Here is a 24381-nt window from a genome sequence, read left to right as displayed (position 1 = left end):
GAACAAACCAGCACCTTTCTTGAGCAGCATGGATGGGAAGGAACGGACAGGTGGGAGTGATGAATCAGTAGGCCTGGCTTCAACCCCTTCTACCAACTCAGATTACACACATTTTTAATGATCTGAGGGACTCGTGGTTCTATTCCACTTTGGAGAATTGGATATTGCATCGCTGCCAAAACTACCAGAATGACTTCTCTTTAAAAAGAAAAGAAAAGAAAAGAAAAGAAACATTTCGAGAACTTTCCACAGTGACTACTCCACGGAGGGCCACCCCAAGGGAAGGAGCCCATTCCCGGACAACCACCCCTTTGACTCACCCCTCGTTCGGATGCTCCGGCCAAAGTCCGATGGGCTGTCTGCTGGCTGCCCATCCTCTGCCGCGGACACGTAGGCAGGGTTGTCCAGGCCAGGCTCGTCTGTCATTAAGGCGACGGTGGCAGCTGCAGAAACCTCCGGGAAGAGTGTCGTGGCCGCGAGGCTCGCACAGCCGTCCACACAGCCATCCTGGGAGCGCCTCTTCCTGTCCTTGGTCAGGCCATAGTGGGAGGCGCCTTTACAGCTGCAGGAAAACCAGGAGAAATGGCTCAGCTTTGCTCCTTACCCACCAGCCTCTACTGGAGAGGAGCACGCTTGCTACTCTCCAAGCTTGATTTGCTCACCCTTAGATCTACCTCCCTTCTCACACATCTGTACTCAGCAGACCCTCGCCAACAAAATGAACTGATAATTTGAGATACATTTTGAAAGATGCTCATCACATTCTCTTACTTAAAGCAACTTCTATACTGGCCTCTGGAATGCGCATGTATGAAAGTTGTCAAGGCGTCTTCGAGACGAGGGCTTGAGGCCGGTGATCTTCGGCTATCTGGATGGTAATTCCTCTGGCTGGTGTTTATTTTGACACCAAAGGGCTTAGTCACATTCTCAGGCCTGTCTTTTGGGTTTAGCTCCCAGAGCTCTGAACATAAATACCAAGTTCCTCCCAGATTCCATATTTAACTGTCCATGGAAACAGAGTCGCCACCACCACCAGGCCACAGGAATTCACTCCGCATTGCTATTCTCGAGAGGCGGGCTTGCTAGCTTTCCTGCTCTACATCTGGGCTGGTCTCAGTGAGGCTCCCACGCACTGAGGAATTTCATTCATTGTCATGTCTTCTAACACTGGGAGAGTAAAACAACATCCATAATCTTAAAAAAAAAAAAAGGACATAAAATGAAATGGTCTATACCCATTTACCATCCATGTTAAAGAGCAGGCCCACGGGCTAGGGGACCAGGGTTTGAGTTGATCTAGGTCCATATTTTGCGATGAATGTACTTCTCTGTGCCACTGGGCAAGTCGTTTCAGCTCTCAGGTGGGGTTTTGGTCAGAAAATGGTGATGATTGAACTATCTCATTGCACGGTGGTGAGGAAGCAGCCACAGATAGCCGCACCAGCTTCTACAGTTGTTGTGAGGGCAGAAATTATATCGGTGAGCCCTTTTAAGAAGTGGCCATTTGCATATAATGGACGTGTAATTAGTATTTTTTTAAAAATCAACTCATTACACAAAACCTTATATGGTTGAGCCATTTTAAATATATTTCTTTATTGATTTCAGAGAGGAAGGGAGAAGGAGAGAGAGACAGAAACATCAATGATGAGAAAGAATCATTGATTGGCTGCGTCCTGCACACCCCCTACTGGGGAATGAGCCCGCAACCCAGGCATGTGGCCTTGACTGGAATCGAACCTGAGACCCTTCAGTCTGCAGGCTGACTCTTTATCCACTGAGCCAAGCCGGCTAGGGCTGTTGAGCCATTTTACACACTTAATCTCAGCCCAAAGAGCGAGAAGCGATGAGCTATTTTAAATAACCCAGCGGAGAGCCTACTTGGAGCGATGCCTCATGTAAGATGCTTGGGAGTAAACAGAACCAAATGGCAGTCTACAGCCCACATGCAGACAGGATTTCTAGGGCCCATAGAACCACATAGCGGGTGAAGAGAAGAGCCTATTGTCCCGGTCAGAATTCTTGGTTGGCAGGGGTCCTCAAACTACGGCCCGTGGGCCACATACAAATACAAATATTGTATTTGTTCCTGTTTTGTTTTATTACTTCAAAATAAGATATGTGCAGTGTGCATGGGAATTTGTTCATAGTTTTTTTTTTAAACTATAGTTCGGCCCTCCAACGGTCTGAGGGACAGTGAACTTCCCCCCCACCCCCCCCCCCCCCCCCCGTTTAAAAAGCTTGAGGACCCCTGCTTTAAAGTTTACCAAGCTGTGTGATCTGGGGCAATTTTGTTAACCTCGTTAAACTTTCTAATCTACACATGCACCTTGGGTTGCTGTGAGGTCTGGCTGACATTAAGTCTTGTCAAGAGTTTAGTACCTGACCAGACAGATAGATGGTTTTCAAAAGATTGTAGCTGCTTACACGATTTATCCATTCTAAGATGCTCATTTTTTTTTTCACACTTTCACATCTCTGAGGATGCATGGGGGCTGATGGCTCATACAGCTTCTGTTGCAAGCCGAAGCCATGATGCAGATGCCACTGCCCCAGCATGGCAGACATGGCACGGCTGTCCCTCTTGTCACCCCTACTGAGTCACATCCACTCTCGGTACTACAACATTGAGCTTAATTGTCATTAAATGTCTTAGAAGAAGTTACTTTATGACTCAGGATTGAAATGAAAAGCTACAGTATATTTAGAAAGTCTCAAAAACAGCAGTGGCATGTACATTTGGTATTGGTAAAGCAAATATTCCTTGTTAGAAGGAGGACAGAAATTCCACATTTTCTTGCCAGGAGACAAGCAAATGCTTTATTTGCTTAGAAAGATACCCCCCAAAGAGATGAAAAGTGGTGTTACATTTTGTTACTGAGATCATGCAAAAGGATTGGCCTATTTTATGCCAAACAACACAACTAGAGGGCAGGAGAAGTCACCAATTCATCTCCATGGATTTCAAAGCCCCAAGTGTCTGATGTGAACAATCCACACATCACAGGGATATCTTTGAAGGTGTTTTGAGATAATTCAACCAGTGGCAGATTTTTACATTTTCTTTTCTTGTTGCTACATGAAATATAATGTTTCTTATAATCAGTGGCATCTTAGATTGGATGAATGTGGTTTTGCTATTGGTAGAAAGGGACTTTGATTATTTAACCCCACACCCTTCTCTTATTGAAGAAGAAACAGGCCTCCAGCTTCTAATGTTAGTCTTTCCCCCACTGAAAGCATTCAGGCTCCCTGTTTGAATTGATGAGGTTTTACTGTTCTGATGAGCTACTCTGGCTTGGAATTGTTCTGCTTAAAAATAGCAAAGCGGCTGATATGGGAAACTAAAAAATTGGAAGAAACACTGTGTGATGGAAAAAATAAAAGCCAGCATGCATTTGAGCAACTCCAAAGTCATAAATATGCGGGTGGAACACTTCCATCAAGCCAGCAGTGTTTGGTTAGCAATGGATGGGAAGGAAGTTCCTAGACTATTTAGTTGGACTGGGAAGAGTCTCTTTTCTTGGGCAGCAATGCTCTTGCCCTTAGCCATGTGCCCTGCCAGAGCAGGAAATGAATTTTCCTATTGGACAAATGGCTGGCAAAGGGACAAGCCACGGTTTTTTGGGGGTTGGGGGGATGAAGGCCATAGCACATCCCGGTGGAAAAATGGTGGCATCCTATTCTGCTGCCTCATTTGTGAGGAGGTTAAAGGTTTTAAAAGTATTCCAAGGCCATAGCATTAAGAAGCCATTGCTGTTTCACACCCTTGGAGTTCAAAGACACATTTAAGTCTAGGCATGTAAGCCTTCCCCATGGCCTCATATCACGGCTATCCTTATGATGGCTGGAGAGGGTACAGAATCTAGACTTAATTTACCGTTCTGGCTCATAAGCCTTCGTGAAAAGGTTCTGCTAAAGCAACTCATACGTGTGTAGTGTTGCCTACTCCAATTTGTTGGCTTAGCTTGAATCTGAGGCACAGAGCGATCTATGAAGGTAGCAGCTCGTACTTAGTAATAATCTCTTTTGTGTTGACTAATACTGGGGCCGCTTGATTTACAAGCACAAAAGAGGGGAGGACAGAGGAAGAGCTGATTAGCACTGGCCAGCACAGGAACATACGGTGAACCCTGGGTTGTGTTCAAAGCAAGCAGGATTCATTCTCCCTTTAAGTTATCCTGAGCACTAAGTACTCTCAGGTGGTGATGGGCGATGGCCATGAACTTGAAGGATGAACATAAGGAACATGGAAAACCATTTTTCAAACAAACCATGCACTTCTGATATGCTCTCTGTTCAGCACAGCAACTCTGAAAGTCATTTATTTATCTTTTGCTGTTGTTAATAATGGAGTTGGGATCTTGAGCTCCTATATTAAAGTGAGCTAGCTGCAAGTTAGTCTTATCATACGAATGCTGACACGGGTGTACTGTGGAATACTGTCCTTTTAGCAAGGGTGGGGAGCAAGAGAAAATGAACTCCCTTCTTGTAAAAATTCCTGAGCCCATGGTTTCGCTATTAACAGCAGTTGACATGAAGCAGGATGGACCCACGCATAATTCACAGAGGCTCTGATGGGGTGTCCTCCGCTGAGAGCAGCACACCAGGCAACACAAGCTGGCTTGCAGGGGAGGGCTAGCTTCTGAGAGTGAGCTATCCACTATGACGGAAGAATAAAAGCTGTCCACAAGAAAGCGAGTCTCAATACCTTCATCACAACAGTCTGGGTAACTCTACAACCTCCCTTTGATCTAACTTTCCTTACATTCTTTCTCTCTTGGTTCACTTCTGAATTAGGTAAACATTGGGGCTGCTCCTCATGTTGAGTTCATTAATTGCCCGGTCTGGTCCTACTTGAAGCGAGGCTTGCAAAGTCACATGCTAGTCAGGTGAGGAAATGGGGGAGGTCGGTCTGGGAGGGGAGGACCATGGTGAGCAGTGTTTCGAAAGTGCAGCAGCCTATATGGCCTACAGACTTTGCTGAGCATTGCCTTAAGAAGACCAGCTCAAGAGTAATTACTCAAAAAAAAAAAAAGGACATCTAAATTAGAAAGTAAGAAGTAAAACTGTCATGATTTGTAGGTGACATATTATATATAGAAAACCCTCCACCAAAAAACTGGTAGAACTAACAAATTCAGTAAAGTTGGAGGATACCAAATCAATATACAAAAATATGTTACATTTCTATACACTAATAATTATCTGTCAGAAAAAGAGTATAGAAAAGGGAATCCTTGTACACTACTGGTAGGAAAGTAAAATGGTGAAACCATTATGGAAAACAGTATGGAGGTTCCTGAAAATATTAAAAATAGAACTATCATAGGATCGATCCAGCAATCCACTTTTGGGTATTTATCCAAGGACATAGAAAACACTAATTTGAAAGATAGCTACACTCCCATTGTAGCACTTCTATAGTAGCTAAAATATGGGAGCAACCTAAGTGTCTATCAATAGATGAATGGATGAAGGTGATGCACACACACACACACACACACACACACACAAAACAACTAGAGGCCTGGTGCACGAATTCGTGCACGGGTGGGGTCCCTCTGGGTGGCCTGCAGGAATTGGGCTGAAACCCGCTGTCCAATGCCGCCTGCAGCTCCTACTTGCTGCTCCAGCTCATCCTGGCCCCACTGTGCCTGCTGTGGGCTTGCACTCAATCAGTCCTGATCGGGAGAGGCTTATGCTGCCACAGCAGCGTTCACCAGCCATGAGCCCTGCGTCTGGTGCCCTCCTAAGGGGAGTGGCCTGCGGGATCGGGCTGAAACTAGTTCTCCGACATCCCCTGAAGGGTCCTAGATTGTAAAAGGGCACAGGCCAGGATAAGGGAGCCCACCAGTGCATGATCGGGCCGGAGAGGGACCATGGGAGGGCTCCAGGGCATGTCCAGCCCATCTTGCTCAGTCCCGATCAGCCGGACCTCAGCAGCAAGCTAACCTACCGGTTGGAGCATCTGCCCCCTGGTGGTCAGTGCACATTATAGCAAGCGGTTGAGCATCCTTAGCATATCATTAGCATATTGTGCTTTGATTGGTTGTTTGGTTGTTCTGCCATTAGGCCTATTTGCATATTACCCTTTTATTATATAGGATAAATCACACACACAATGAAATATTATTCAATCATAAAAATGTAATGAAATTTTTGCCATTTATGACAATATGGATGGACCTTGAGGTCATTATGCTAAGTGAAATAAGCCAGACAGAGAAAGGCAAATACCATATAACCTCATATGTAAAATCTTTAAAAATAAACAAATAAAAACCAAGCTCATAGAAACAGAACAGATTGGTGGTTACCAGCAGTGGGGAGGGGTATTGGTGAAATGGGTGAAGGGGTCAAATGGCACAAACTTCCATTTATAAAATAAATAAGTCATGGACATGTAATGTACAAAATGGCGACTACAGTTGATAGCACCATATAATACTGTATTGCATTTTTGAAAGTTGCTGAGAGTGAATCTTAAAAGTACTCATTGCAAAATTTTATAATTATGTATGACAATGTTGTTAACTAGATTTATTGTGATAATTTTCAATATATATACATGACTCATTATGTTGTACACCTGAAACTAATATGCTATATGTTAATTATACTTCCATTTAAAAAAGATAGTGATATACCACATAAACAAAATAAAAGATAAAAATCACATGATCACATCAATAAATCCAACAGCCATTTATGATTTTAAAATCTCAGCAAAGCGGAAATAGAGGGAACATACCTCAATGTAATAAAGACCATATATGCAAACCTAGAGCCAACATCATACTCAATGAACATAAACTACAGCGTTTCCCTTAAGATTGGGAACAAGACAGGGACGTCTGCTTCCACCACTCAACATAGTTCTGAAGTCCTAGCCAAAACAGTGAGACAAGAGAAGAAATAAGACATCCAAATTGAAAATGAAGAAGTAAAACTGTCATTATTTGCAGATAATATGGAAACCCTGACTAGACTGATAAATGCATTCAGCAAAGTAGCTGGATATAAAGTAAATATCCAGAAATCAGTGCATTTCTACACATCAATAATTGACTATCAGAAAAGGAAACTAAGAAAACAACCGCATTTATAATTGCATCAAAAATAATAAAATACCTAGGAATAAACTTAACCAAAGATATAAAAGACCTGTACTCAGAAAATTATAAAGACACTGAAGAAAGAAACTAAAGAAGATAAAATAAGTAGAAGCATATACTGTGTTCATGGGTAGGAAGAATTAACATCATTAAAACGTCTATAATACCCAAAGCAATCTATAGATTCAATGCAATTCCTATCAAGAGACCAATGGCATAATTCACAGAACTAAAACAAATATCCCCAAAATTTGTGTGGAACCACAAAAGACCCCGAATAGCCACAGCAATCTTGAGAAAGAAGAACAAAGTTGAAGGAATCACACCATGTGATATCAAACTATATTACAAGGCCATAGTAATCAAATAGCATCGTATTGGCATAAACACAGACATACAGATGAATGGAATGGAATAGAGAGCCTAGAAATAAACCCATTCCTTTATGGTCAATTAATATTTGACAAGGAAGGCAAGAACATACAATGGGGTAAAGACAGTCTATTTAGTAAGTGGTGTTGGGAAAATTGGACAGATACATACAAAAAAAAGAAAAAGAGAGAAAAGAAAAGTAGACCATCTTCTTACACCATACACCAAAATAAACTCAAAGTGGATCAGAGACTTAAATGTTAGACTGGAAACCACAGAAATACTTTGAAGAAAACATAGGCAGTAAAATCTCAGTCATTTCTTGTAGCAATATTTTTTGATATATCTCCTTGAATAAGGGATACAAAAGAAAAAATAAACAAATGGGTCTACATCAATCTAAAGAGTTTTTTGCATAGCAAAGAAAACCATCAACAAAATGAAAAGACAAACGACTGAATGGGAGAACATATTTGCCAATGATACATCTGATAATGGGTTAATATCTAAAATTTATAAAGAACTTATACAACTCAACACCAAGAAAACAACCCAGTTAAAAAATAGGCAAAGGATCTGAATAGACACTTCTCCAAAGGGGACATTCAGATGGCTAACAGACATATGAAAAGATGCTTAATGTCACTAATCATCAGAGAGATGAAAATTAAAACCACAATGAGATAGCACCTCACACCTGTCAGAATGGCTATCATCAATAAATTAATTAATGATTGGTGAGATGTGAAGAAAAGGTAACCCTAGTACACTGCAGATTGGTACAACCACTGTGGAAAGCAATATGGTGTTACCTCAAAAAATTGAAAAATGGAACTGCCTCATGACCCAGCAATTCTACATCTGGGGATATATCCAAAGAAACCCAAAACACTAATTTGAAAGAATACATGCACCCCTATGCTCATTGTAGTGTTATTTACGATAGCCAAGATTTGGAAGCAGCCCAAGTGCCCAGCAATAGAGGAGTGAATAAAAAAGCTGTGGTATATTTACACACTGGAATTCTACTTTACTGTAAAAAAGAAGGAAATGTTACCCTTTGTGACAGCATGGATGGGCCTGGAGAGCATTATGCTAAGTGAAATGAGCCAATCAGAGAAAGACAAGTACAGCACAATTTCACTTATATGTGGAATCTAATTAACAAAATAAAAACTAACAATTAAAATGGAAACAGACTTACAGAGAACAGACTGACAACTGCCAGAAGGGATGGGGATTGAGGGGCTGGGTGAAAAAGGTAAAGGATTTATGCAAAAAAACCCTAAAAAATTAAAAAAAAATTAAAAAGATCAGCCCAGTGTTGCTGAAGCAAGCGATTTGGAAGCTGAAATCCAGTTTTTAACATGAAATCTCATGATTTTAAAAGTTGGCAACAAGTTCAAAATTTTTAAGAACATCATGTTGGCCAAACAAAACACATCTGTAGGCCAGATCTATCTCAAGGGATGACAAATTGCAACTTCTGGGAATAAAGTAAAACTGCCAATGTGGGTGAGTCAGGCTGATTTCTCTCTTTTCAGTCCTCCAGGAAGCAACACTAGCATTGTCTCGCTCTTCCCCCCCACCCGCACCCTCCCTCCCCACTTGTGTGTGCGTGCATGTAGAGGGGAAATGGCCCGAAAGGGGGTTCTCTTTCATTATTTGTCCCAGCCCCATTTCTGATCCAAGTCAGAGAATAGGATTGAATTCTCAACTGTTTCTCTTTCACTCCTGGGAGAGCTAATCGCTTGCCCAAAGCTATTATCTAATGGGAGAGGGAGACATCCAACCCTAATGGGGGTATTCGCTGTCAGGCAGAGAACCAAGATTAGAGGATCTGGAGGAAGCAAGTTTCCCTGCCGATGGCTTCAGCTGTTCTGCTGAACAGAACGAGTGACTCAGATTTTGCTCAAAGTGGGTACCCAGGGGCCAGGCTGAGAGACGGATGCAGGAGAAGAGATGGTCATGGTGAGAGAGCAACAGGCTCTCTTTTGTGTTCTTGAGCAAGGCAGCTGGGAGACAGGACCCTGGGAGCCTCAGGAACTATTGTGCTCCAACCCATAGAAAGTCTTTGTCACCATGCTAGCGACCCCAGAGGCTCAGGTGGGCCTTAGTCATGCATGCTCAGCTCCCAACTCCAGCTCCAGGGCCACCACCCTGCCCTCCTGACACCACACCTCCATGGCTTTGCAATATGTCCTACCTAGCCTATCTCCCTGCTCCAGTCTCCCTCCCCATTCCCCATCCCAACCCATCCTGACCACTCCAACACCTTCTTTTTACTGATGTTTCAGTACTTTCTTGAACTGTGTAGATCATGACCTTACTACAGGGGTGCAATACATGCCTATATTACTATAGTCTGGCAATCCAGAAGGGGTTGGGAAGAGGACAGCTAATGTCTATTGATCTACTATGTGCTGTGTGTCACGCTGTACTTATCTGGTCCTTTTTTACCCTCCTAACCAGCCTGTGCTATTAGTTAAACCCCCTCCACTTCACAGATGAGGATATGAAAGCTAGAAGGGAAGAAAGCCTGGTCCAGGTTCCCAGAGGGGAGCTGGGGTTGGAATCCAAGCTGGGGGTTTCCATGCTTTCTCCCCGCCATGGCCTGGTCTCTGGCCTGGAGACTCTCCTGCACTCCAGGCTCATTATCAAACTGCTCACCCCATGTCTTCACTTACATATCTCACAGGCATCTGGAGCTTCATGCATCCAGACACCCTAACTTTCCCTGCCAAACTAGCTCACCCCGCATCTTCTCCATTTTATTAAATAGCACCTTATATCTGTTCTGTCATGCAGGCCCCAAACCTCAGAGTTATCCCTGCTTCCTTTTCTTCTTTCAACACCCCAAATATAATCCAGCAAGATCTCTCCAGGATCCAGCTACTTCTCGTCACTCCCACTCCCACCACCCTGGCCCAAGCCACCATCATCAATGCCCTGATTACTGCAACAGCCTCCTGAGAGGTTTTCCTGTTCCTACATTCACTCCCCTTCCCCGTCTATTCTCAACAGAGCAGCCAAAGGACCCTTTTACAATAGGCCACCATCTTACTAAACCATACGATCCTTACAAGGGCCCGTACTTTCTGTCCCGTTACTTCTGCTCTCATCCCCACCCCTCATCAGTCAGCCCCTGCTGGTCTTCACACTGGCCCAGCAGGTGCCTGATTCCGGGGCTCTGCATCCTGCTGTTGTCTAGGATACTCTTTCTCCAGATGCCCTCCTGGTCTAGTTCCATAATGAAGGCAATAGATTCAAAGTGTAGAACCTTTATTCCTCTGGAGTCAAGGCGGCTTTCTCACATTGGTGCCTGGAAAAGAGCTAGCTCATGGGTGTCACTCCTGGCCAATGATCAAGGCACATCGGCTCTGCCTCAGCTGACTGGGTAGCTGTCTTGCTCTGTGGGGTATAAAGGACTGGAGGGAAGGGGCAAAGCTTTGCAATCACGGGGTCTGCATATCACAGATCCCCTAGGGCAGGCACTCAGCAAACAGGTACTAAGTTGAACTAACCAGCAGCTGCCTTCTTGGTGTTCTGTTTGTTCAAATTAACAAACTGGGAATTGATGGATTCACCAACATTACTGATACCGTGTAATTGTTATGGCTTATTGTGTGGCTTCTCCCTCAGCAAGCTCAGAATTTTCCTTTTCGTTTCCCTACACCCCAACTCAAGATGAGGGAAAAGAAGACTTTTTTTTTTCAATTTCTCTTGTTTGTCACATACTCCCCTAATAACTTAATAGGATTTTATTTGATCTGTGTTTTAAAACAATTATGCACATGGTAAGACTAAGAGTAATGATTGCCATATACATTCTTTTGCTATTTTGTGCTGATCCAGCAGAGTTTTTTTAAAGAGTGATTTGAAATACAATTCCCATCAATAACCACTTAAGGGGGGACCTCCTGAGAAAGAGGAAGCAGAAAAGTAGAAAAGGCACAGACTTTCAAGTTTAAAACACCTGGGATGACTCCTAGGTCTGCCACCTTGAGCTCTGTGACTCTGAACAAGTTTCTTACTTCCTCTAACCCTCATTTCCCACATGTAAGATGGGCAAATAATGTTTATTTACTGGGGTTTAAAGAGTCATGCAAAGGGCCTAACTATCTGAAATATAGTAGTAACTCAATAAGCAGTGACTAGCATAATTATTATATATCAGGCATATGTTAGACACTGTGAGTTCAAAGAAAAATACTACACAGTGTTTGCACTTAAGGAGACTAATGCGAAAATAGTAAAACCACCAAGCCACATTATCAGAGAGAGTTAGAGGTATGAGCCAAGTGTTGGGAGAGCTTGAGGGAGGGGCCCCTCATTACTCTGCCTGGACTAATCAGGGAAGGCTTCTCAGAAGAGGTGAAATCTGAGCTAAATCTAGGAAAATGAGCGACACTGGCCTATCAGACTAGTTGTGAAGGCCACATTCAAAGGCCCCAAGGATGCAAGTGCATGGTAGTTGCCAGAACTATTGGGTTCAGTGCAGACTTTCTCCCAAGTGACACTGACAGGTAAAGAACAGAGCTAAAGTGAGACCAAAGAGGAAGAGAAAAGAGAAATGCTGGGGGGCCAGGGGGAGATAGGGTTGAGCAGAAGGTGCTGGGGATAAAACCCGAGACACCTGACTTCTAGTCCGTTACCCACTTCTGGGGTTCAGTAGGGCTAAGCCATGGCCTGGGGGCCAGACACAAGTGGGCATTTGCAGGAGGCTAAAGCAAACTGCAGTTTACATATTAATGCAAAAAGAAAACATTGGAAGGCCAATGGACTTTGATATTCAGCAGGGCTGAAAATCAGCATAATACTGCCCTGCTGGGGGCTCAGTGGCTCAAGGCAATTTCCTAACCTGATAATCTTTATACAATTTACCAAACTTTACCTTTGACCTGCCTGTATGCATTGCTAAAGGGGAAATGTGTATTCAAGTAAATAAATAGTGGACCAGGCCAGAAGTCCGTGTGTCTTTTCAAGAAAGAGGCTCCACCTGGCTCCCAATGTCTTCTAAATTCATATTTCTTGTATAGCATTTTCATCTGTGCATTGGCCCCTCCTTCAGGTCCTGAACCCTAGCTGTGCAGGTCTTGGCAGGCACTGAAGTCTGATGCCAACACAGGGTCAGCAGGAGCAGGAAGGTTGAAGTTGACAATGGAGGGCTCAAAGTCACCTCCTAACATAGATTCCACGACCATCAGTCTAAAGTGGACCACCACTCCCAGCCTACCAGTCACACTGTCACTTCCTTAGCATGTAAATGTTTGGAAGTTACTTTGTATGTTTATTTGCTTTTCTTTTAAATAACTGTCTCTGCCCACCCCCCCACCCCAAAGCATATAGCTTCTGTAAGAGTAAATGTTCATACTTGTCTTGCTCACCACTGTGCAGACAGCACTCATGGGCGGAGTTAGCCATGTGTATCAGAGCAGCCTGGGAGATGCTGGGAGCCTCTATGTTTTTCTTGCCCTTTTATTGGATGTTTTCTGTTTATACTTTTACTTTAGCTGGCCCAGATAGGTTCTAATCATTGCAGGCATCCTTGATTCTTCTTTTGGAAGAATGTAGGGTGTATCTTTTAAATGCATCACTAATATTTCATGACTCTTTTAATGAAAGCACTAGAATTCTTTATTGTGTATAAGATAAAAATAAATGCATCAGTCATCCTCTTCCAAAACAGTCCCATTTGAGCTCCCTCAGCCCACCCAGCCTTGCTAATTAAGTCTTGATCATGTTACTTGGAAAAGACTCAAGTAACAGCAACACAACATCTAGTAATACTACTCCTCCGGTTTTCACAGCTTGGTCCTGAGCACGGGACCCATTTCAGAAACTTTCCGAGTTCTGATTGGATCATTATTTTCTATATTTCACTTGCTTTACCTGCAGCTTCTTAAATAATATCTCTTCAGTCTAAGAACATTAGGTAAGGTCATTATTCCTTATTTGGATTACTTTTTCTTCCCAAGTTTAAACCCTTATTCCCTTAGGTCATATTACATGGCCGCTCACTTAGCTAGCAGAAACCATATGTGAAAAAAAGTCATTAGCACTTTTGTGTAGTCATGGGTGAAGTAAACATCAGTTAGTAAGTAAAAGAGGTCAGAGCTTGGGCAAGCCCCCCTTCTGGGAGTCCGCTGAGGCTCTTGAGTATGAACTTGAACCCTAAAGGTCCTCACCCTGGAGCATCCAAGGACTTCTTACATCACCATCAGCCACACACTCCTTGCTCTCATTAGCTCCCATCTTCTGCTTCCAAACCGCTGGGGAAAATGTCCCCAGCCATTCCAACCACCCCTGCCTCACTCGTTAATGAAGACCAGAAAGAGAAAATTCAAAACAAACTGGAAAACGACATGAAAATGCAGGCCAAGCGTTAGGCAGCCAGAACCCCAGGCTCTTGACTTGGGTGGGGCAGAGAGAGGTAGGCGCAGGATGCTCTTAAAGTAGAATCAGCTCAGGAAACAAACGGTCCAATGCCAACCTAAATAAGCACATTTGACTCAGTTTACCAAATATGCCGACATGTTCCCATGGAGTAGATCCACCGTGCTGTGCAGGACTGAGAAATGTTTGGCTCATCTGCACAGTGTCCATTTTTATTCTGGGGAAGGCAGGGCAGAAGTGGCTATTCTTTTACCTAACGTTAATGGCTCTCCTTTTCTATTTTTTTCTATTTATAGATGTAATCCTGTAAGACGATCTGTAGCTACATCCTTTTGTCCTTCTCAACACTAATTAATAACTTACAATTACTCTCGACCAGACACTATTCTATGTGCTTTGTCCCTATGAGCCCATGCGGTCCTCACATCATCCCAATGAGGAAGACCCCCATCACCATTTTGCTAATGAGAAATTAAGGCACAGAGAGACTAAGTAACGCTCCCAAGGTCACACAGCTGGTAATTGGAGGGGCTGGGATTTGAACCTAAGGCAGATAGACTTTTAGTTGAGGCATGAACCTTAGGATGCGATGCACCCTAGTGCCTGGTGATTCCAAGGTGACTGCAATGTGAGAGGCAGAGAAAAAGCAAGAGAAATTAAATTCTCTTTACTATAAATATTTTTTCACGGCCAGTTTAGTGGCTGCTCTGTGGACTGCATACAGCATGGGCTGGCGAGTGTGGCCTGTTCTGATCGAGTCGGCGGCATCTTCAGGCTGCAGTGGACCAGCATGAGCTGTGAGCCTCCAGCTGCCTGTGCCGTCGCATCTGCTCTGACAACAGGGCCATTGTGATGCTGCTTGCTTGGTGGGTCCGTGGGCGGGGAGGCAGCTGCAGTGGTCCTCACGTGCCCTTGGGCTTGCTATCTTCCGGCCATTCTTCCTCCCTGAAAATAACCCGATTCTCTCTCAGAATGGGTGTGACCCCAAGCATCCTAGGTGGCAGAAGCTTAAAATGATCCTGCCTGGGTGTGTGGGCCCCTCTAGGGGATTTATTTATTCCTCCTCTAGAGGGAGCCCTTCAGTCCAGGCATTCAAGTTCAAGCACTCAGTATAAATACACAGCAATTGGGGCAAAGCAGGATTTATCAGGAGAAAAGAGGGTTAGCTGTCATCCCAGGCTGGCTAGGAGCACACCTTCTCTCCTGTTAGTCAGAAGTCATAGGGGAAACCACCTGGCCGTCCTTTGTTCTGTGCTTGGTCTTTATCACTAGGCATGGCAGTGGGGTTTATCCTGTTAATCTCTGCCCCAGCTGAGATTACCCCCATTTTACAGATGGGGAAAATGGTGCTCAGAGGCATTAAGTAATCTGTCCAAGATGACACTGCACTAAAGCAAAGGAGCTGGAAGTCAATCATACCTGTCTGGGATTTTGTTGTTGATTTAAACCCTGTATATCACTGTCAAGGTATCTTATGATAATATGAATAGCTAACACACGTGGTTCTTAACATGGGTCCGGTGGTTCTAAGCACTTTATTCATTTAGTCTTAACAAGAGCCTAATGAGGTAGATGTGATTATCCCCATTTTGCAGATGTGGAAATGTAACACAAAGCTTCATTTGCCCGAGGCACACAGAATCTAGGGTGACCAACCATCCCTGTTTGCCTAGGGCTGACTGGGGTCTTGGGATGTGAACTTTTCAATTTCAAAATGGGGCCAGTCCCAGTCAAACCAGGACGAGCTGGTCACCCCTTAAGTGGCAGAGACTGAGCTTAAGGTCAGAGTTGCAACTCTAAATAATATGCACTTCACCATGGTGTTCTGCCACGTTTTTTCCCCCTTTTTCTATGTTTTGCCCAAAGATTTAATAGAAACAGAAGCAAGTTGGGTGGGGGCGTTTGTGGTTTCAGGTCCACCCAGTGTGTGCTCACATGACAGCTTTTTAGAAGGGCTTCCAGAGGGCCACCCCAAACTGCTGCATCAGCACATCTCTCCCAGCAGCCCTTGCAGGTCCAAACTGCATGAAATCCCAGGGCTCCCAGAACTAGAGGAATCCACTCCACTGTTTAGCTAGGAAGAGCCCAGCTGATAGGCAGGAGGGCCTGATAAATACCAGCACTGCTCCCTGGGGTGACACCTAAGGATTCCAGCCCCAAAACAGATGTGAAATTGACAGCAGTTCATGAGGGATGGCTGGGGGCTCGGGCCCAGTCCACATGCCAGGTCAATTCTTCACAGAGACGTCAGGATGGTTTACCCACTCTGAGTCTCCAGCATCTTCGGAGTCACGAAGACTTTTCCCTGGGCGCTTGGTGGAGGAAGAGCAGACAATCTTCCTACTACAGATGATCTGAGTTTTTCTTCAGCTACCCATGAATTAGGGGGGAGTGTGGTGGTCATGGCAATAGCGGTGGTTGGAGGAGGGGGAGCATCTTCTTGTTGGTTAACATTTGGTCCCTGCAATTCTTGGCTTCCATTCAGAATTATCCTCTTTGCTTTTTAAAGCACTCAGAAATAACCAAAGTCTAGCTTTTCATTTCTGAGAAGTCAGGCTATGGATCAACTGTTCTTTCTATTTCAGGACCGACTAGGAAATGTTTTTAGGACAAATGGGAAAGGGTGGGCTGCATGGCGGCCAGGGTTTCTAAATATCGGAACTGGCTGCCCAGGGAGGTTTTCTGAATGGCTTTGAAAGCAGCAGCCTAGCTTTCCCACCGCCTGGGATGCGTCTTACTTGAGCACCTTGAGTTTTTGTGAAGTCTGCACACCCCACGGGCTGCCCCGGTTCTCACAGCTCAGTGTGGCAATGGAGGGTGGGGGGCGGGAGAAGGTGGTATGGCATTTGAGTGGAAATCATTCCCAGACGGCGCTGTGAAGCAATTCCTTCATTCCTCAAAGCGCATTCCACTCTACTGAGAACTATGAAATGCATGCATTTTCTCCAGGCCCTTTCTGAGCTGGGTATCAGGAGCCCTCCTGGGTCCACTACTGGACACTCATATACTGAGAAAGTGTGTTCTCCCTCACTCAGTTTGGGAATGGGTCATGTGGAGATACTTGACTCTTTTTTTTTTTTTTTGCCAAGTCTTTGTGCATGAAACAAACAGAAATTCAAAATTCCCAGCCAGTTTCTATTTGTGAATGAGCTTCCTCATTTAACCTTACTCCTTCTGTGACTATTTAATTCCCCCAGAACTCTGTCATGCAAATAGGGGAGGGAGTGGATTCCTCTATTTGCAGGAAATGCTGACTGCTATTCACTTATTGGATAATTAAAAACCTTTTCTTTCACCCAGCCTGCATGGCTCAGTGGTTGAGTGTTGACCTATGAACCAGAAGGTCACGGTTCAAATCCCTGAGGGGGTTGTGGGCTCCATCCCCAGTCGGGAGTGTGCAGGAGGCATCTGGTCAATGATTCTCTCATCATTGATGTTTCTATCTCTCTCTCCCTTCCTCTCTGAAATCAATAAAAGTATATATATTTTTTTAAAAAATCCAAAACCTATTTTTCCTCCCTCTCTTCTGTGAGGCTACCTTTTGGCTATTGCTCTGCTCAATTTCTTTGGCTTGGCAACAACTAGTCACTACACTAGACAAGGCATTTTGCAGTCAAGCACATCTACAAACTCATCATATCCACCTCTACCACAGTTCTCGTCCAAGCTGGCCTCTCACCTGGAGTGGCTGCTGTTCCAACAGATCCAGCTCATTTTATCCAAGGCCTGCCTCTGATCTCATCATCTCTATTGAAGTTCATAGTAATCTTTCTTCTCTCTGAGCTCTTCCATCCAGTTGTTCCACAAATACTGGAATGACTAGTAAAGTCTACCAAATGTAAGGCACAAGGCTAGGTGCTTCTAAGACTTGGCCCTCCTGTAGCGAGCAATCCAGCACAGAAGACCGAAGACAAGAAGCACAGTGTGAACCATGCTGGCTTTACCCAGGACTCAGTTTCATTACATAATGGCATGGAGTGCTGACGGACACTGGATGGGTCTCTTCAACTAGAGTGCGAACTCCCTGAGACCGTGTCTTTTGTATTCTCCACCTTTCATACATGGTTCAGAACATGACAGATACCTATGGTTTTTTAAAATACAGAAAAAGAAAAAGGAAATAACTCATAACTCTACCCCCACAGAAAATGCCTGCTAATCTGTTAGTATATATTCTCCAAATCTCCTTTTTCAATGCATAGACACACAGATACATGTTTATTTTTTTGTGTTGTTTTTCCATAACTAGACCAAGTAACATGCACATTTTTATAGCTTCTAAAATATACTGCCAAGTAACTCAGTCATCACCGTATCAACATGCCTGTTCTCCCACCTTAACCTTGGCTAAACAATAGAATCACCTGGGAAGATTTAAAAAATTCAGCCTTTCAGGTACTTCAGACCAATTAAATCAGAACTCTGGGGTGGGTCTAGTAATACCTGTGTTTTTGTAAGGCTCCCAGATGATCCTAATGTGTATCTATGGTCAAGAACCACTACCCCAGTGGTTCTCAACTTTGGCTGCACATTAGAATCACCTGGGAATCTTTTTAAAATCCTGATTTCTGGGCCTCATCCTCCCGAAATTCTGTTTCTTTGTTATGGGGTGGGGCCACAACATTAGTAACAAAGAAACAGAATTTCCAGAGGATGAGGCCTAGAAATTAGGATTTTAAAAAGATTCCCAGGTGATTCTAATGTACAGCCAAGGTTGAGAACCACTGTACTACCCCAATCCTTTCCATCTCACTGATTATTTTAATTGAATGAATTACCCAATCTGCTTAGAACTGACAGCCCACTGACCAATTATTACTGCCTGAATTCTTGAAATCTTGCATCTCATTGTTGACGTCTGGGTGACCAGGTGTCCTTGCTTCCAGGGTAGCTATTCAGTTATTTCCCTCCCTGAAGGCTATGCTGGGAACCACCTCTGGCTAAGGTCTGGGGTAGTGGGACTCAGTTGTGTAGGTCCCTCAGGGAAAGATGGAGAATAGGGTTTCTTTTGCTGTTACATTTGGACTTGAGAAAAGAGAGAATTAAGTCTCATTGCCATCCTAAAGAGTGTCCACTTACCCTGACCTTCCACATGTGCGTGTGTGTGTGTGTGTGTGTGTGTGTGTATGTGGGGGGTATCACAATGTAAAAACACAAATCAGTATTTCATCTAACACTGGGAGTTGAATTCCTACAGTTTTATTTTTTGCACAGTATATTTAATATATAATCAGGTAAACACTCACCAAGGATGGCCAATATGATGAGAAAACAGTTTAAAAGGTAAAATTGAAAGGCCATTTTGCTGGATTCCTATGGCTTAAAATAAGACATATTGAAGTTTTCCCCATTATCTTAAATGATTAAAACCTTTAAATAGAATTTATTGAATTCTCTTTCAGTTCTAACTATAAGCCTAAAATGATAAAACCCTATTGGGTTTTATTATGGCTGGTCGAACACTTAGCAATATATATATATGTGTGTGTGTATGTATATGTGTATGTATATATATATATATATTCCACGAGGCAAAGTAAGGGTGTGGTCAAGATGTTTACAACATTCTCGTAAGTTTAGATCAGGGGTGGGCAAACTTTTTGACTCGAGGGCCACAATGGGTTCTTAAACTGGACCGGAGGGCCGGAACAAAAGCATGGATGGAGTGTTTGTGTGAACTAATATAAATTCAAAGTAAACATCATTACATAAAAGGGTACAGTCTTTTTAATTTTTTTTTAGTTTTATTCATTTCAAACGGGCCGGATCCGGCCCGCTGGCTGTAGTTTGCCCACGGCTGGTTTAGATCCTGCTCAATTACATGCACCTGAACTCTATCAAGCCCACATCACTCAGACACGTGGGGCCATGTGTTCAGACCATAGGTTCAAGCTTACAACTATAGCTGTTGGCTATAATTGTGCTGGGAGGGCTTTTCCCTCCAAGCTGGGACTTGCATGTGGCAATGAGAGGACTGTGCCCTCTCATTAGTCCAAGGCTTGAACCTGTCCAAACACTGTAGCTGCTCTCCACAGGAATATTTCAATAATAGATTCTTGATTCCAACTATCTAAAAATGTCTTTCTATTCCTGGTTCAATATCCTCATATAAGAATCAAAATACCTTTAATACCACCCCCTACTTTCTCACACCCCATTTATTTCTACACCACGTCTCCAAACACACACACACACACACACACTAAGCTTTAACATCCTTGAGGTGAGTACCAGTAAATATCTTAAGTCACTACTTGCCCACTATATGTTCTTAGTGAATGATTTTCAGTAAACAGAGTTTAGGATTTGCCTACATGTTCAAGGCTCTGTCTCTACTATTGACCCTTCGACACTTCAGAGTCTAGTTTTGACTGTTGTTACCAACTGAATCCTAAGCATGGCTTTAGCTCCTACTTTCTGTCGCCTGTGAGCTGACATTGCCTTTTGGGTTTCAATCTATTTGATTTTTTCCCCGTTTACTTTTTTAGAAATTCTATAATCCCTAGGGAAGGGAGAGCAAAGAAAAGGAAATAGAAAAAAAAACATAAGCAAAACCTAAACTTTGGCCACTTGCCAACCATCCAATTTATCACTCAACCTGTTCATGACTAAATTCTATCATCAGAGAACTACACTGAAATCAATGGGGTCAAACATTTCAATCTGTCCAATTATTCCACTGGGAATGAACAGAGTCCCAAGATTTATTAGGGCAAAGTGGACTTCCAAGTTGTTCAAACCAAGCTTTTACCCATCTGCCAGCAATGGATGCTGGGAAAGAAGGAAGTAAAGCTGCAGAGCATTATCATAAACAGCAATAATTCATGTCTCTATATGATGGAATCTGGTGCTAACTTCCTTTGGATCTGAACTCTTAGATACACGAAATTTTTGTTAATATGTTAGGCATTTTATTGATTATTAGTTGTTTATAATAATATAAATACAGATGAATAATTGCATAGACCTCCAACTAGATTAAACAACAGGAATCTTCCAAGGAAAGACCAACCTAGGCATGGGTTTATGTTCCTGGACAAAAGTACATAAAGGATTTTTATAGACAAAGGTTGCCGGGAGCCGGTCCATCCTTGCTGTTTCAAAGGACCTGGCATATATGGCATACTGTTCTTAATATGTTTGCTCACCTTCTAGGCACTATGTGTTTTAACCAAGGTCTCTGAGAAAGGTTGTTTCCCCAGGTAGGGATTTTCCCCTGAAGTTAGGGAGGGAATAAAACCTCTTAACTAAGTGCCAGGTGGATAATTAATCACTTTAACTACGAACAATCATGCTTAAGCTACATAATCTTTACTCCCTGGAATGGAGATAAGAAACGCCCTAACCTTTGAAATAGAGATTGATAGGATTGGAATCAACTGGTATAAATACAGATATAAGAAGACAGGCAGAGAGAGAGACAGAACCTAGGCACAGAACCTACACAGAACGTTCTCTAGGGACAGAAGAACTTCGCTGGAGAGAACATGGCAAAAGATCCTGGACTGAACCTGACTACAGAAATTGGCAAGAGGACCTGACTAGAACCTGGTGACTGAACCTGGCTGGAGAACCTAGCAAGACAACATGGACACAGAACCTGGCTGGAGATCCAGAGCAGAACCTCTCTGGAGATCCAGACCAGAACTTGGCTGGAGATCCTGGCTAGGCTGCTGATCAACTGAACACTGTCTCCGTGTCATTCCTTCTTCGCCGACTCCGTCCACACCTTTGGGGACCCCTGGACCCACTGGGGTTGGACCCCGGCAAAAGGTTATATTTTTAACTTTGAAAATGATTATCTCAAGCTGTATAATGAGTTTTCAAATATAAATATGCACCTCTCACATAAAATCAGACAGTGGTCTGCTAGAAGGAAACCCTAGGTTTTCTGCTTCATAGGTGAACTTGAAAGTTTAGTTTTGGCCTTTTCAAGTGAGGATGGACCCAGATACATTGCAGAAATCACTCTGGATTCAGGTAGTTTCAGACACTTGAAACAATGAGTAGCTCTCTTATTTTGCCAAAATATGCTCTGTTCCCCACTGTTCCCCTCCTCCTGCCTGCCTGGCAGTGACGAGGATTTGGTTAATTATAGTAGAGGCTTTTGTTAATCATGACATGGGAACTGATCTTCTGAAGACAACTTTTTCTATTAACTTAATTGTAGTCTGGATGGTCAGCCTATTCTTAAATTGACCATCACTTGGATTATATAAAACTGACGGTTTTGTATAAGGGTCTTTGTTCTTCCAGAAAGCCAGGAGATTTGGCTCATTATATCTTCTCTCTTAATGGTAATAGTAGTAATGTGTTTGGGGAAAATATGGATAGATAAGAAACAGTCCTATGGTTTAAATCAAAGTGTGTTCCCCCTCTCCCGCCCTACCACCCCATTTTAAAATTACAGTCAACAAGGCTTTCATTGGACCTTGGTAGCAGAATGATCATTATCTCATTGAAACTGTGACTTGATGATTTAGTCCTGGAGAGTGGAGGTTTCCTGTCCCGGGAACAACCCAAGAGCCAGGTTTGGAGGTGGCAGAGGGAGTAGCATTTAGGGGAGTGAACATTAATTGAGCCCTATGCTACCCTTTCATATATGGTGTCTTTCACCCTTAATAGTAACCACCAACTGTGGGGACAAACATGTTGGTTTTCTCCATTGCACAGTCAAGGAAACAGACTCAGAGATGCTAAGTCACCCATCCAAGGCCACAGCAGAAGGCCAAGATGACTTTCCTTGAAGTCATTCAAATCTAACACAACTAGTAAATGGCAGAATAAGAAATGGAAAATGGGTCTATAAGACATGAAGACTGTATCTTTCTACCCAGTAAATGTTACCTCCAGGACTAATCCAATTCCTGGAAAGTTCATTGGGTTTCTGAAGAGAGTACACATAAGGTTTAGGGGAAATAAACATAGATGGCCGTTTGGGCCTGCGTAAAGGTGTGCAACTGAGGGCTTGAGAGGGCTGACACACAGCTGGTGCACCTCTTTCCAAACCAAGTCCCCGCAGAGGATGCATCTGCCAAGAGAAAGGGGCTCTTTCTTTGCAAAAAACAGCTCTGTCCACTTGCCAAGGGGGTGCTTTCTTCTAATTTACACTGATTTGAAGAAGGCCTCATGTGGAGGGAATCTTAGAGTGTACAGGAGGAAAGCTTCTAGAAAACTCTCATGCATTGCCCAAATAGTAGTAACCTACATTTTATAGCCCTTTGCAGCCACAGGGCACTCACATACCCCGACTCTTCTCAGTCTCATTTAGAACCCCCAAAGTCACTCCATGTGAACTATGATTCCCCCTCATTACAGATTTAAAAACTAATTAAAAGCTCAGCCACTTGCCCAAAGTCATACAGCTGGTAAACCAAGAAGTTTCAAGCATAAGTCTCTCCTGGCCCCTTACTTCTATTTTTGCAGTTCTATGCTTTCGGTCTAACCTAGCTTATCTAGCTAACCACACACAAAGATGCTTGGCTGCCTGCTGGCAACCCCAGCTCAGCAAATCTAAAAAATATTTCTGCCCCTTAGACAAAAAGTTCACTCGCCAACCCTGTCATGGGGAGAGAGTGGTCACTTAGGATGGCGAATGGAAATAGCTCAAGCCTTCAGCACTTCCTCAAGGTGGGCTCAGTCACTGAACGTTCTTGGATCAAAACCACAGCAGGCAATGTGATTATCCCGTGGCTGAAACAGCCCTTCCCTTTCAGGAACAGTTCTCTGAAGGCCAGGAAAGGGGGCGTGTCTGGGGGGAAGGCACTGGCAAGCTGGGCTGATGATTAAAATAATAAGGTTCTTTGTTAGCTGGGTCACATTTTTAGGAAATACCACCTGGTCAGTAATAGCATGCACCCCGTCATTTAATAAAATGGGCGAAGGGGTAATTTGCAAATTGGACTTTGCAAATTGCCAGTATCTATCTAATTATTGTTTAATCAAAATAATCACTTGGTTATTGGAATTCCATTCTTAAAAATACAGGCCATTTGTCTAGAAGCTGTCTAAAGGAAAAGGATTACAACATATTTGGGGACTTTTTAGAAAAGAATATATTAAAGATTCCACAAGAAATCTCTCTGAATCAATGGTGATATGAATAACAAAATAACCCCCAATCACTGGGCACATTCTTAATTGTCCAGCCCCATGTTTATATCAGAAATTCAATTTGGGGGATTTACAAATATTTTACATGTATTTTACATGTATGTACATGTAAAATCATGAGTACTGGTTATTATGTGAGAGACAATAGCTACTTCTGAACTATTTCCATGATTCTGAATTCTCATGTCTGAATTACCCACTAACCCCTGGCACTAGGTGGGGAAACCAACAAACCATTCTCCATGTCAGAAAGACCACTATAATGGACAAACAGTACAGAGCTAGCTCTTTTAAATCCTTCTCTCATACTGGGCTCCTGGTAGTCCAGTTGCAAGCCAAATAAGCAAGCTAGGACCATGATGCTCTACTCCCTAGCCTGCTC

At 43.3% G+C, this 24381-nt stretch overlaps 1 protein-coding gene across 1 annotated transcript in view; it reads right to left on the bottom strand.

Moving 5' to 3' along the window:
• Positions 1–24381, bottom strand: part of LNX1 (ligand of numb-protein X 1) — an 87845-nt gene that overhangs the window by 35241 nt on the left and 28223 nt on the right. The window contains exon 2 of the mRNA XM_081088639.1: positions 321–562. Coding sequence (XP_080944765.1) covers positions 321–562 — 242 coding nt within the window. The remainder of the gene's footprint in view (positions 1–320; positions 563–24381) is intronic.

The sequence above is a fragment of the Myotis nattereri genome, assembly GCF_964212035.1.
Source record: "Myotis nattereri genome assembly, chromosome: 1".
NCBI lineage: Eukaryota > Metazoa > Chordata > Mammalia > Chiroptera > Vespertilionidae > Myotis > Myotis nattereri.
The sequence above is the reverse complement of the archived record's forward strand: the minus strand, read 5'-3'. Positions and strand labels throughout refer to the sequence as shown.